Below are 14621 nucleotides of genomic sequence, written 5' to 3' on the forward strand. Positions count from 1 at the left end.
GGCAGTGGGGACACTGTGGCCAGCCGCTGTCCCCTGCCCGGAGCCCCACGGCTGGGGAGGGCAGTACCCAGATGCGCCAGCCCTTTTCCACGGGGCGCAGGGATGGAGATGGTCAGACAGGCCAGAGATAAAGACAGAAAGCAGGCAGAAGAAGGGGTGCGAACGGAGGTTACTTCTTTCTAAAAGCCTCATGTTTTGGGGCCGCCAGGAGGTACGCAATGACACGGGGTCACGGCGGCCGTCCTTCTAATTTCCCTTCCACTGCTCAGGGGACGTGAAAGCTGAGGCTTATGTTCATTCTTGTCTCCAAAGAGATGAGTTTATTTAAACACTTGTCACATATGGCTGAACAAAAGTTGAATTTCACCTTGTTCCAATGTTACGAACTTTATGATTTCACTAGAAAAGGAAACCTGCAAGTGTTTGCCACCCGGGCGAGCAGCCAGTTTAAGGCAGCAGCAGCTCGGCCATTTGGAAAGAGCCTAAAATGGAAGGAAGTCTCCAAGTCTCACTGCCCGGGCCCCGGCGAATCACCCAGGGGAGCGTGAAGGGTCGGCTCCTACCTTTTCTTCAAAGAATTTCCTCCTCAGCTTGGCATCTTTGGGTGGCACCGTCCTCCTCAGGTCTCGGTACCACTTCCTGACCACGTGTCCTCTCCAGCAGGCCTGGATCCTGGGACACAGAGGTTCCTCCCTCAGAACCCCCACAGCCCTGAGCTGGCCAGCCCGGGGACATCGCCGGGGACAAAGATGAAGCCCCCCTTCTCAAATGAGTCCCAGAGGCTGGGCCCCGAGTGCCCTCCCCGACGCAGTGCCCGCGGGCCCAGGCCCCTCACCTGGTCACACACTTGGCTTTGAATAGTTGGGCCCCGGTGTGAATCACTCTGGTCTGATACTGGCTTCTTCTGCAGAGAGGACAGGTTTTTTTGCTTGTGAACTTTTCAAAAGCCTGAAGGCACGCCTGAAAAAAAACATCTCACTTAAAATTGTACAACTAATTACTTATAAGCAACGTTTTACCCCCAGTGCAGTTACAGTGTCCTCCTCTCGCCGTTAGGAGACCTGGGCCAATTCAGGCTGTGCAGCAAAGGAGTGTCATCAGATGTGAGCACCTCCTGCAGGAAACCGGCTCCAGAAGTGGCATTTCACAAGCACATACATGCAGGGACGTCAGAGACTTCTGACAGCGCCCCGTGCGAGGGCAGGCGCCCCGTGGGCTGGCCCCGGGGGAAGGCAGGGGGAGAGCGCACCCCTCTCGCGGACGGTCCCCTAACGACACTCCCGTACAGACTCCGGGGCGCTCTCGTCACACGGAGCTCACCGCTGCCACAGCAGGGTGGGCTGCGCTGTCGCCCGAAGCCACCCTTCTAAGGGTAAATGGTGACTGTGGAGGAAGCGAGTGCTCCCTTGAGGAGACCCTGGGTGAGTGGACGAGGCGCCCCGGAGCGGCGGGGAGGACAGGGGTGCTCACCCTGTGGAACACGTGGGAACAGGACAGCAGCACCTGTCGGGGGAACAAAAGGATGGCAAGTTTAGGTTAGTTTAAAGGAGAAGCAGCATAAATGCATTCATATAAAGAGAGGTTCTGACTGCTTAACAAGGTGAGCCGTGCTGTTTCTTTGAAATGTTTAAAAAGCAGATTAACAGCTTTGGTATTTGCCGTATGGAGTGTTTCACTTTCGCACGGTGCAGGCAGGCAGTCTCATCTCAGCAAGAAAAACGGACTTAACGACAATCTGAAGCACCAAATGGACATGCGAAGTTTGCGAGAAAAAGAGTGTGTGTTTCAAAATGAAACAGTCCCGACAGAGGTGTATTTCTGGGCGGATCCTAAGAGCCAAGCTGGAGGAGATGTGGGATCAGGCCGGAGGGCGGGGAGGGGCAGAGAAGGGGAAGCAGATACCTCTTCTTAGGACTTTGTTCACCTCAACTGCAACCTTAAATTTAATAATAATAAAAAATCCCAGAGACATATGAGTCACTTTTTCCACTTTAAATGCAGGGCAAGTGTGGTCACAGGAAAACTCCCCTTTCTGTGACCCCAGCTCCCCACCAGTGGCCCGGGCTGTGACAAAGGCAGGAGCTTAGACTGGAGGAAGGACAGGCAGTGGTTCCTCTGAGGCCTCTCTGCACGGAGGCTGGGCGGGACTGAGGGGGGCGGCCGGGGGCCTCGCGCACCTCCAGGGAGAGGGAGGTCCCAGACACCCAGGCGCCTGATGGGGCAGCTGCCCAGGCTTCACAGGGACCCTCTCCCCTGCCTTCACTCAGTGTACACTTTTCTTCTTAAGTGGGAAGAATGGAAGAAATATCAGAACAAACAGAATTCAGAAAGTTCTAAAACTTTTCCTTGAAGTTTACTGTCACCAATAAGCCTAAACTAGAAGCAAGAAAGGTGGGTCCTCCTCAGTGATGGCCACTCAGTCTAACGGCCGCCTTTAGTGCCCGCACACTCGGCCCTCGTGGACCTCTCTCAGGGTGTTTCAGCGACAGACGCCTGATGATCTGTACTGAGTAATGTTATACTTCTGGAGATTTAAAAAGTTATACTTTTAAATGCCCCCAAATATTTGTTACTAGCAAATGTTCTTTGAGTTAACAAAAATACACGATGAGTGGCGGTAAACACACTAAAATGCCCTGGGAGTTATGTCAGGTCCCACCCCCAGGGCTGGCCTGCTGTGGGCCACACGGCCTGCCTATTTCCTCATCCGTTAAACGGGTCTAATGCTGACCTCAGAGGCACCGAGATGAGCCGAAGCCCTCGCAAACCACTGAGTGTCAGGGCAATGCCAGCTATTGTCGATAACGGGGAAAACCTAAACACGAGAACAGAACCTAGAAATGCAAAACATCTGTCTGTATCTGTAACAGAATGAAGACACTGAAGTTAGTGAGACATTTGTAAAGAACAGAGTGGAAGAAATGGTGGGTGTGCTACCTCCTGACCACCCCCCCACCAACCTCAAGACATTCAGCTGTAAGGTTTTGTTCTCACTCAACAATCAGGCTACTGATCGCGTAACTGAGAACGAGGCTGCTGGGGCTGGAATGGCTCCTTGTGGCTTTACTAGTTCTTTTGCTGCTAAAACACTAAATCAACCCGGAGGCACTTCTGTGCTTTAAGGGCTAAAATCTTTTCAAAATACCCAACCTTCATATATGTAAGATTAGGTCTTGGTAGAGAATTGAATAGAATGAGTATGTTTAAAATAACGTGTGAGTTCAAATTAGTAAAGAACACAAGTTTTATGACGATGAGCTAGCTCATCAATGATGAAACGTACTAAAATAAATTAAGTTAAAGGTTTACGTGCCAAGGTAGTAAGTATAGCCTGGGGTTCCCAGGCTCTAAATTTTAAGCCTGCTTTTAACTGTATTTGCTATTTTTTAAAGCAAACCTCCGTAATGCTGCGTGTGTGAGAAATCATTATAGGGTGGCCATTAACTCAAAAAAATTCTAGGAAGAGCAGAGTCCCTCACCTCCAGAGGTTACAGTTTAATCTGGCAAAGCAGATCTAGGAAAGAAAACCTCTGACCTGGACGGACTGTGTGTCGTCTCCAGGGTCGTTGGTCTGACCATGGGAAACGTTCGTGAATCGAGATGAAGCAAAGACCTCACTTAAAGAGCCTTCCACAGGGTCTTTGGAGATACGCAAGCTTGGTTTTTCTTTTATGATTTCAATTCACAAAACAACTTAAAATGTCCTTAGCCATCCCTCCGCCGGGGGACGCAAGTGCTCCTCTGCGGTGTTGCCACACTCCCCTCAGCTGCTCACGGCCAGGGGACGGACACTCTTTTGGTACCAACTTTGTGCTGAGGAGTTAGCATCACTCAGTGAATGACACGTTCAGTGAGGGTGCTCAGCTCTTTCTCACACACGGGCTTTAACAATGAAAAAGAGGGTCAGTGCTGGAGGGCCACGTGGTGGGGGACCTGGGAAAAAGCAGCCCAGCCTCTTGGGCCGCAGCTCGAGTCTCGTCACTAGAGAAGGCCCCACCGGGTAGCTTAGCTACGCTTCATGCTAGACACCTGGGGGCGCAGTTCAAACTCTTCCTTGCAGATCGGGCAGGGCTGTGTGGAGTCCCCTTGCAGGACGGACCTTTGCTTCACGGTTTCCCATTCCTCCGAGGACAGTGGCGGGGGTGGAGGCGCAAAGAGGCCCAACTTCTGTGCTGAAGTGGGAACAACATGCAGAGGAGACAGTCAGATGGATTTCAGAATACGGTACTCAGGTGCAGTTTCAACGACATTATCTTGTAAATCTGTATTAAAGCAAAACACACGTTACATGCTCGGCCCCACCCTGTTGAGAAGCCTGCTTTTCTGTGGGTGTGCAGAAGTCAAGGATCACAACCCCTCACGCTGTGTTTTGTGTTTTTATTTTCACAGCGACTCCACGAGGTGGGCAGGACTGACGTCCAGGTTTACGGTCCAACACTACTGACCAAAGTCTTCCTCATTTCTCACCACATTTCCCTCTCAGCCTCCAGCATTGCCTTCTTGCAGTTCTGCCACCAGCGACCTTTATAAAACTAGTATCAATCCAGTTCTCCTCCTGCTGAAAAATTCTCGTGCGGGATACTGGCGACCAGGACGGGTTCCTCACCTGCGCGCGTCTGGTACCCAGCGCGTCTGCTCTGCATCGGACGCGGAGCTTCTGCTCCCCCGGACGGAAGTGTGACAGCTCGGGCCCAGGGGAGGGGACGTGGGCACCGGCGTCTGTGGCCTCCACCGCCAGGCCAGGGAGGGGCCGCGGCGCCGACCCACAGGGCTGTCTCCAGGGACGGAAAGGGAGGTGGCACATCTGCGAAACGGGACCAGGAAGCTGCGACGGGAGCGGTCAGGACACAAGGAAGCGCGCGTGAAAATGAAGGACTTTTAGTAGAAATGTGGACGTCAACGGAAGGACGGGAAGAGGCGGCTAAGCAGAGCATCAGGCTCAGCGGGAGGCGGACGGCAAAGCCCAGGGCGCCTCGGCGCTCCGACAGCGGAAGGACGGGCGTTCCGGAGCGAGCAGGGGGGCGCGCGGCGAGCCTCCCAAGCAGGGCGGACACTTCCAGCAGCGGTGACGCCGACAGCCCGGTCCCGGCGGGAGCAGGCGGCTGGAAGGTTCTAGAAGGAGCGCCCCCATGAAGACACAACGAAACATCACCGCTGTATGTTAATGTACCGAGAGAACTTACCTTGGAAGAGATTTCTGGGGACCAGCTGTGAAGACTCGCTCCCAAACCACGCGAATTACGCGGGTGAGACGCCGACCCCGAGGCCGGGCCCAGGCCGCGCGAGCGCCCGCCGACGCCACGGCCAGCCGAGCGGGGGGCGCCGTCTGAGGGAGGCTCTCGGCTCTGCACTAACTGGCGCGCCCCAGCCGCCTGCAAACTAAACTGTGACGCGGCCGAAATGGGCGAGAGGCAAGCCGTCAGACGAGTAGAGACGCGGGCGTCCCCGTGCCCTCAGGACGGCAAGGCTTCCCCAGTCCCCCGGAGCGCAGCGACGACGAGGACAGCCCACAGCCTCCGCGGCGACCAGAACGAAGCACGCGCGGCCAGGGCGCACACAGACTCTCCACACGCAGGACGCCCTCCCACCGGGGGCGTCGGGGGCCTCCTGTTAAACTCAGGGGTGCGTCTTCGGCGGGAAGGCCGTCCAGGGGCCGCCGCTGTCCGCTCTGCAGGGCGCGGCGCCCGCTGGCGGCCGTCACCACTGCGGTGCTGGCCAGCCGGGGGTCTTCTGTTTCCAGCCCCTGCCACCGCCTTTGTGAGCTGTCACTCACTGTAAGGAAGAGCCTTTCCCATCGCTCATGTTTTTATTCAATTATTTCTATCAGTGTAGACCAATGGGCATTTACTTTAGTCTGTTCACTTACTGTCTACTTATCATTACTGTATTTTCTTGCCCAGATTGTCCTCATCATTTTAATTAGCAGTTTTATTTCAATAAATTCATTTTAAAAATTCTCATTTTTCATTGAAGTGTGGTTGATTTACAGTGTCAGTTTCAGGTGTGCAGCAAAGCGATTCAGTTATACATACACATCGGTATATATGTATTTTTTCAGATTCTTTTCCATTAGAGGTTATTACAAGATACTGAACACAGTTCCCTGTGCTCTGCAGGAGGACCTTGCTGTTCATCTGCTCTGTATACAGTAGTGTGTGTCTGCTAATCCCAGACTCCTAACCTTCCCTCCTCCCTTCCTCTCCCCTGGTCACCAGTTTGTTTTCTGTGTCCGCCCATCACCACTTCTAAACTTCAGTGCACACATATCTTCCTGTAAGATCACATATTAAAATAATTTCTGAAACAGAGAAATATGTATGACAAATCTCAACTAGAGTCTTTAGCTCCAATAAGCAAAACCACAAAGGCGAGACTGGCGTACCTAGCGTCAGTGGTGGTGGTTTTGGATCAAGAACATACTCCTTTTCTGGATCTTCCACTTTAGGGCCTTGGGGAGCCTTTCTACGTCCAGTGTCTACCACTGCTCTCGCATTTCTCTTCAGAGAACTGGACCTGTTCTCTCTCTTTTGTACCTTTGTCTTAGCAGGATCTGCCACGGAAAGAGTTCCAAGTTGAAGATCCTGTAAAATGTGATCTTGTAAAGCGACCGCGATGACAGCTGAGTTACCTTGTTTAGAAGAACGGTCCTGAAAAGCAGGGAAAAGCCTTACCTTCAGGACATGATCTAATGTGTCATGTACAAGAAACTCACACCGTAATGCTCAGCCTTGACAGCACGCTGGACCGATCTAGGAGGAGAGGGTGATCCACCCCTCGTTACCCGAGCCAGGGAGCGAAGCCCAGGCCCAGCATCCTTGTTACTGACACGGTAACAGCTTTTCATTTAATTACTGAGGCCTTAATTGTAATCTGAATAAGTGTGCTACGGTCTGTAAAAGCTGCGCATGCCTGAGCACATTCTGTTTCACTATAATTAGATGAGACTCCAGGCAAAGCTTGCTTCTGTTACACTAAAGAGAATCTTGCACTTAAGTATTTTTATACTCTTTTTTGGTGAAAACTTATACAAAATAAAATTGCCACACAGTTAAGAGATACTTGCACCAAGTACACGGCTGGCAGCTCCTCACCAAAGCAAGGTTTGCAAACTATTATCTTATATTGTCAAGTAGCTGAATTAAAATACAGTCCTGAGTAAAACAAGGGTATATGTTTAAAAAAGGATTGTGTACCTTATTTTTTAACATGCTGATTCAGGAGAAATCCCTTGGCTGTATCACATTTTATCGTCGAGGATCACAGTCCTTTAATTCGTCTACTGTAAAAAAGCCAACAGAAGGTCCAAGTCAGCATGTACGTAACTCCTCTTGTGAAGAAGAGGAGGAGACAGGCACTGAGAATCAGGACAGCGCCGCAGTGAGGGCGCCTCCGCGCTCTGGCTGGCGGGGTCAAGCCGGCCACGACCCAACTCGGCCCTGTTCTCAGCTCTCCGGACGGTCACCGGAACATGTTCATTGCAAGGAGAACAATATATTGCTAAGTGTAACAGTGTTCTAGGTGAATACAGCATTTCAGACTGCAGAGACCAGAGAAGAGTGAGTGAAATACCCCTTAAAGAGGTAACACTAAGGCTGGGATCTGAAGGCCACAGACAGGCAGTGGACTCGCCACACTACAGGTACAGGAAAAGCAAGGGCGGGCCAGGATCGGCAAGTGTTTAGAGGAGGAAGAAAACCGTGGCGGTGACTCCACTCTGCCCAGAACACAGACGTGCAGAACATGAGTCACCAGCGTGGGCTCCAGGCTTGCTGTTTGCTGGGCAAGATGCTCAACATCCCTGCACGTGCTTCCCGCCAGAAGACAGCTGTAATGACGCACTCCTCACAGGGTCACTGTGAAGTATGAAAGGCAACGGCCTAGTAAAGGATCTAAAACGCGTCCTTCCACACAGAAGAGACTCTGGAAACTGTTCTTCTGGATCCCGTTCCCCTCAAAGCTAGTGGGAGAATTTGGAACTGACCCTTTCGTTTTTAGACAAGGGTGTAGCTTAGGAAGACAAGAGTCCCCAATATGCTGGGCTGGGCTGGAGAGAAACAGTAAATTGTTGAAGTCACGCAAGGAGTGGTACTGAGGGGAAGATGAGAAAGGAATTAATCCAAAATGTGCATCTAAGGGTCAGCACCTAACATTCAATCTGTCCAGCAAAGGAGCTTACTAAGGAGTGCGTGCAGAGTGAGAAAAGAAGAATGAGCAGAGTAAGGACAGTGGAGAAGGGGCTGTGAGATCTCCTGGGCTGAGCAGCTGCCAAGATCCCTGAGAAGCTGGGTGGCAGTTTCTACTGCAACGTCTCCCCGTTCCCCTTCAATTCTGGCATCGAGAGGAGCACGAAGGACAATTCCATCCAGGATTTCATCATGACAGTCTAGGCTGGAGAGATGGTAGAAGGTACTTAAAATGCTGAAAGATCACTACCAGAATCTTCCGCTTTCAAAATGCCAACCACCTGGCAGAATATAGTTCACGTCATCTTAAAGATTGTTTACTAATCATAGCTAGCTACCTGCAGTCTACAATTTTATCTCAAGTGTCTGCACTGTAAGCCACTGTGATTAACGTCAAGATAAGGGCTTTTAAAAACTGTGCCCCTTTTAAGTCCGATAGTGTCATTAAATTTCAGCATTAGAAACTATATTCAAGTATTTGGTAAAACTTCATTTTTTTGAGGTCTAGTCCAACTTAATTTTAAAGTGAGAAAGTATATCCAGAGATTAGCGCCTCCTCCAAACCTGTGTGATCAGTCTGTGGTAGTGGTAGGGTTGGAAACAATCCGCATCCAGTACTAAGAGCTAAAATTAATAGGAATATTCTTTCTTTGTAAATTCCATTGTTAACAATTAGTTAAAAGAAGTAGGGCTTGGTGACAAAAAAAATACCATTGTGGTGCCAAAGTAATTAGTTACCGATTTGTCCAAGTGACTTTAAACTGATTAATAAACTTGCCTGTTAAAAACACAGGCACACAAGAGAAACATACAGTGTTTAAAAGATGACCCGACACACTGTCCTGTTAGTTTTCGTATCTTAGGAAGTCCTTGTTTTGAATTTTTGAGGAGTCTCCACCTAGATGGCCACAAGCACAAACAGACGTAGAGCTGCAGGCCTCCCGTCCCCGGTGTCCAGGGGGCTGGCTCCGGGGCCCGCGGGCCCGCCAGGCCCCGCGATGCGCGAGCCCGCCCGCAGTCAGCCCGCCGTGCCCTCGGCTCCCCGCGCCCCCGGATTCAACTCCCCCCAGGGGCGGGTCATGCTGCGGGGCATCCGGGCTGAAAACGCCGGGGGCGGCACATCGCGGGGCCCAGCAGCTCAAACCCTGTTGGCCAGGTGCCAACCGTGGGCGCCCTTTTGTAACGGGCAGCGCGGCGGAGTTCAGACCGACGTCCTGGGCCCTCCCAGGGGGTGGCCCCAGCACGTAGGCCGCCCTGGAGGCCCGCGGACCCCAGTCCCGGCCGCCCCGCCCCTCCCTACCCCACCTGGGGCCGCACCTGCGCCAGGTACCGACCCGCCCTCCGCACTCACACCGCGACCTGCGCCTCCGCCTCAGCGCGGCCGCGGTTGCCCAGCAACCGCCGCCCCGCCGGTCACGCGCCAGTGCGCATGCTCAACGGCCGTCCTGCCTCGCGCACGGCGCCCCCAGGACTCGCTCGGACTCCGCTGCACTGCGCATGCTCGCCGGCCCCGCCCCGCGCTCAGCCCCACCGCACATGCTCCCCGGCTCTGCCCTGCGCACAGTACTGACGCCTAGTCGCCCGTGCGGCGCTTCCACACTGCGCATGCTCGGCTGCGGCGCGCCGCCCGGCGCCTCGCCGCGCACGCTCGCCCGCCCTTGCGCAGGCCGCTCTGCGCATGCTCGCCGGCCGGGCGCGCTCGCGCAGGTGTCGGGGGCGGAGCCCAGCGGCGCGGGCTCCGGTGGTCGGTTCGCCCCTCACCTGGGCGCGCCTCTCACCTGGGCACGCACCTCCGGGCGCCGCCGTGGCTCCTCAGTGCGGCTGGGCCTCTGGCCCTGCCTGGGTCGGGGCTTGGAGACTCAGGCCCACTTGGTCTCCCTTCTCTCGTGGACCCGGCCCTGCACTGCCTGTTGTCCAGTGTCCGAAAACCACTCTTTTATATAATTTGTCTGAGTTTTTTAGTTGTTGGAGGTAAGAGCTTAAATCTGATCCCCAGCCCTTCATCGTGGCCAGACGCAGAAGTCAATAGACGTTTGAGGCAGTGACTCAGTCGTGCTATTTAAACTTACTTTTTATTGAACTAAAGTTAGGCTGAAAGGACAAAAACCATATAAAATGCAAATATAACTCCCCCCGCTTTTTACTTCTCTGAAAGTGAGGTCTAAAGAAGTTACCAACTACGTTGATTGGAAATTGGTCATTGATCGTTAAAGACCTAAAAGTTAAAATGCTTGATGTAGTTTTGGAATAAATGACACTATATTGATGAAACAAGAAAATCCGAAGCTTCACTTAAGATAGTATTTTTCCTAGAGAAATTAAATTTTGTAAGATGGCCTCTCTTTTGGAAGTTTGTAGAAACAGACTAAAAACAGGCTAAGTTTTTTTGGTGAGCCAAATTAAATTCATAATAAAGTCAATTTTTTTTAAACGGAGTTACTGGGGATTCAACCCAGGACCTCGTGCAAGCTAAGCACTATCACGGAGCGATGCCCTCCCCGTTAAGTTAATTTTAAGTTAATCTTTCACATGATGGTTCAGACTTTTCCAACAAATATTGTCATCTTTGTTTATGTTCCAATTGGTGATGGGTCTAGAAGACAACAAAAGGCCTCTGGCCTTGAGGATGTTGTGCTCTGCGACTCTGTGTGTGTGTGTGTGTGTTTTAACTGAAGTACAGTCAGTTGTAGTGTGTCAGTCTCTGGTGTACGGCATCATGTCCCAGTTACCCCTATAAACATATACGCATATGTATACACACATGCATTCATTTTCATATTCTTTCATTAAAGGTTATTACAAGATGTTGAATATAGTTCCCTGTGCTGTACAGAAGATATTTGTTTTTTTGTCTATCTTATATATAGTAGTTAATATTTGCAAATCTCAAAGTCCCTTCCCACCCTCTTTCCCCCGTAAGATTGTTTACTATGTCTTCATGTCTGTTTCTATTTTGTAGATGAGTTTGTTAGTGTCCTGGTTTTTTCTTTTTTAGATTCCACACATGAGTGATATCATATGGTATTTTTCTTTCTTGTTCTGTGACTCTCGAGTGTTGGTACAGCATGGAGGAGAGTGGGGAAGCTTTGGATTTAGACAGGGAGATCTTACTCTGGGGTCCTTCTACATAAAGAGGACATTTCTTACTTCTCCCCTCAGCATCCATTCGCCCCTCTCCACCAAGAGTCGGGGATTCCTCAGTCCTGGGATGGAACATACAACTAGCCTCAGCTGATCAGAGAATCTCAGTGCATGATGAAGCCTTGGCTGCATGATGCATGCAACTGAAATGGGCATATGACCTACAGGGGCTAATCAGATGGACTCCATGTGTTTGTCGGAGATACTGGAAAATTCCTTTAATTCTTCCTCCTGATTGTAGGAGGAAGAAAAGATGTGAACCTGCAGCTGTGCTGGCTATCTGTCATCACGAGGTGAGAGCCCGAAGCTGCTGGGAGCCATCCGTGAACCTCAGAAGGAGGGTTACACAGGAAGTGGCAGGGATCTGGACGGAGTCCAAGCCCTCGTGATGTAGTTTAAGCCCCGAAGCTAGCCCTGCTCTGAGTCTTTTCACTCACATGAATGAGAAAATTCCCTTTATGCTCCAGCCAGTTTGGGTCTGGTTTTCTGCTTCTTGTACCAGGAAGGATTCAAGTGATCAGTAGGTAAACTGTTACCACCTTTGGGCTCTGGTGAGACTGAGATGTCATGTATGTGTGAACCACTCAGTACAGTGCCTGCTAACCTTTATATCCATTTTAAGGTATTTTATTGAACTTCTTCAAGATCTAAGAAAAATTCCCATTTAAAAAATTCCTTCCCCCGCCCAAGTGTTTACAGTTTGGGGACAGTTTTACTACCTGCATGTTACTGATCTGGAAGAAATTGGTCTTTCTTGTTAGCTGCACAGAATATTTCTCTGCAGGTATTTGCATGGAAGTTTCATCTTGCAGTTTTGACTCTGTAATTCCTGACAAAGCAGGGCTGACATGGCTGGTATTTGAAGAAGACGCTACAGGGACACATCCCTCACTGCTCCCCCAGGGAGTGTCTTCTGGCCCTCGTCAGAAGGTGACATTCTGGACTAGGAAGGCTCGTCACCGTGGGTAACCCGCCTGTCTCACTCCCCAGTCGTGCTCTCAGTGATGTCTAGTTTAATGTTTGCTTTCAGCGTTTTCGTCTGTTTGTCTAAAGATGGGCCTAAGAAGTTGCCGTACGTGGAGTGTGTCTGCATCCTCTGAAACCTTTGTGGAGTGCGTTCTCCATGTCGAGCCGAAAGACACAATCAAGCTGAAGAGCAGAGGGGGAAGGATGCACCCCGCAGCAAGTATGGAGGACACTGGGGCGCATCCCGGAGCAGCGTCTCCCTGGCCCACAGGACTCGGGAGGCATGAGGCTAAGGGTACGTGCGTATTCCTGGAGGGCCTTGAGCAAAGCAGAGTTCAGCCCTGGGTCAGGGCAGGGTCATCGGGGCTCAGGGCTCATTTGGTTGAAGTCATAAGAGTCTTTGAGGGGCAACACTGTCATTCCATCCTATACCAGCGGGGTAGGGGGTTACTTCCTGCAGAACAACTTAGAGATAAATTTCAGATCACGTACATCCCTTGAGGAGGAACTAGGGCTCCGTTCTATCGCTGAAGTATTGTTTCTTGACTGCTTTTTCTTTGTTCCTGCACCCCTCACGTCCCTTAAGATCATTAGTTACTGGGACCTGTTCACAGGTCGGCATGGTGGCTGGGCTTAGGTCACACATGGCTTAGGTCAAAAATGGCTTCTCTGTGTCAAGGATGCCGTGCTTGGCTCTCTTTCTCTGAGGGCCCCCTACCCTAACTGCTCATACTCATGTGATTTATTTATTTTAGACTTTCAGAAACATGAATTGGATGTTCTGGGAATGGTCTGAAGAGAAGGGACTGGAGAGGAGACTAGAGGTATGTGGAGGGCGAGCTGGGTGCGGGTGCTCTGCCTGGTTGCACAGAGAGGGACCTGCACATTCCCAGAAGGAGCAGGCTGCTTCTGTTGCCCACTGTGCTGAAGAAGCCGGCCTCCTGGGTGGTGCTGCGGTTTAGAGGTGATGCTCACAGCTCTCAGAGGAGGGCAGCCAGAGGTGGGAAGGGCTGGCTGTCCAGCGGGAAGCATTCACGCGAGAGGGAATCTTGTCTGCACTTTGTCTGTGTAGCAGACATGCAGGTATCACTGGGTCCAGGCTTGTACTGCTCACTGCACGACAGGCCAGTAAGTCGAGAGGCGAGGCGTTGGGGCGAGGAAGAGCAACTGTATTCAGGAAGCCAGCAGACTGAGAAGATGATGGACTAGTGTCCCAAAGAGCCGTCTTGCCGGAGTTGGAGTTCAGGCTCCCTAGAAGGGGAGGGGGTTTTGTGACATCTTGGTGCTGGCATCCTTTGCTCACAGCGTTCCTGTAAATCTTCAGCAAGATAACTGTTACTTTCTCTTCTGCAACTTTTTATCTCTATATGAATGGAAGGTCGAGCCTGGGAGGCAGAGCCTGGAACGGGCTGTATTTCAGGCCATAGGCAGCATTCTTTTACAAAGGAGCAGAGTCGGTGCGGCCGAACCCGGCAACGGAGCACCAGGGTTAGAGCCAGAGGAGCAGGCCCACTGTGGCGGCAGGTCCGTTCTTCTCGGCCACACGGGGGAAGTGTCCACACACAAGGAGTGGCAGTGGGCGCCTGTCTGCTGCTTGGAGATGAGGTTTCCCACTGTTACGCCCGAGACGGGTCCTTGGCTTCTAGTGGTGGGAAAGTGTGGACGCGTAATGCAGCCTGTCCGCGTGGGCTGAGCCGGCCGGTCTGCGCTGGTGCACTCTCGCGTCTCTCTCTGGCTACCTACGGCAGGTTCTTAGTCCCACTCAGTGCATGTCCTACCCTGCCTCTCTGAACACAGCCCTTGATGCCAAAATAACCCCGAGGAGTCAGTCAGTGGCACAAAGTCCATCTCCTTTAACCTAGCGCTCCATTCTGACCTCACTGGGAACGCCTTCCCTTCAGGTCGTGTGTCTTAATCTTTAGTATTGCCTTCAACTTTCTGCAAACATTTCTAGATTTATTATCAATTTCTATTCCTAAATGTGCTTCCACCCGAGTCCCTCTTCCAAATAACTCACAGCCTTCCCGTGTCTTGCAGTACGCGGGGTCCAGCAGGTGCTGGGGAATCTGCAGCCTTCCCGGGTTAGCCCCACAGTGGCTGTCCTGCGGGATTCAGGTGCACCAGTGGGGGCACTTTCCAAAATGTTCCCTTTCCTAGAGGTCATACTAGAGTTTTGTTTTGTTTGTAACAAAGGAATGAAAAAGAGATTGAGTTATTCCATGTCTCCTGGCAGAGTGCAAAGCTGTGTTTTCACCTCTGTGACTAGAGGCACAGTGATCACGTCATCCCCGGTGAGGCTGAGGCAGCCGCAGAGTCACGCGCAGGGAAGCG

At 51.6% G+C, this 14621-nt stretch overlaps 1 protein-coding gene and 1 long non-coding RNA gene across 19 annotated transcripts in view; one reads left to right on the forward strand and one right to left on the reverse strand.

The window, feature by feature from the left end:
* The window catches only part of RNF32 (ring finger protein 32), a 45955-nt gene extending 36248 nt beyond the window's left edge, over nt 1-9707 (reverse strand). For 2 of the 18 annotated variants that reach the window (XM_074366665.1, XM_074366666.1), the window contains exons 1-8: nt 9501-9706; nt 7194-7279; nt 6383-6647; nt 4607-4804; nt 4030-4172; nt 1471-1503; nt 836-960; nt 564-672 (exon numbers count right to left, since the gene is read on the reverse strand). In XM_074366665.1, coding sequence (XP_074222766.1) covers nt 564-672; nt 836-960; nt 1471-1503; nt 4030-4172; nt 4607-4804; nt 6383-6647; nt 7194-7208 — 888 coding nt within the window. In that variant the 5' untranslated portion in view covers nt 7209-7279; nt 9501-9706. Of the gene's footprint in view, nt 1-178; nt 483-563; nt 673-835; nt 961-1470; nt 1504-4029; nt 4173-4606; nt 6246-6382; nt 6648-7193; nt 7280-9500 lie in introns of those variants that run through there. The other 16 variants (XM_074366660.1, XM_074366661.1, XM_074366659.1 and 13 more) reach the window with 16 other exon arrangements.
* A 175-nt stretch (nt 9708-9882) lies between these two features.
* Nucleotides 9883-14621, forward strand: part of LOC105075218 (uncharacterized) — a 103063-nt gene continuing 98324 nt past the window's right edge. Inside the window, exons 1-4 of the long non-coding RNA XR_006727650.2 lie at nt 9883-10154; nt 11566-11617; nt 12355-12585; nt 13046-13114. This is a non-coding gene — a long non-coding RNA (uncharacterized LOC105075218). The remainder of the gene's footprint in view (nt 10155-11565; nt 11618-12354; nt 12586-13045; nt 13115-14621) is intronic.

This window comes from Camelus bactrianus, chromosome 7, assembly GCF_048773025.1.
Source record: "Camelus bactrianus isolate YW-2024 breed Bactrian camel chromosome 7, ASM4877302v1, whole genome shotgun sequence".
Taxonomy (NCBI): domain Eukaryota; kingdom Metazoa; phylum Chordata; class Mammalia; order Artiodactyla; family Camelidae; genus Camelus; species Camelus bactrianus.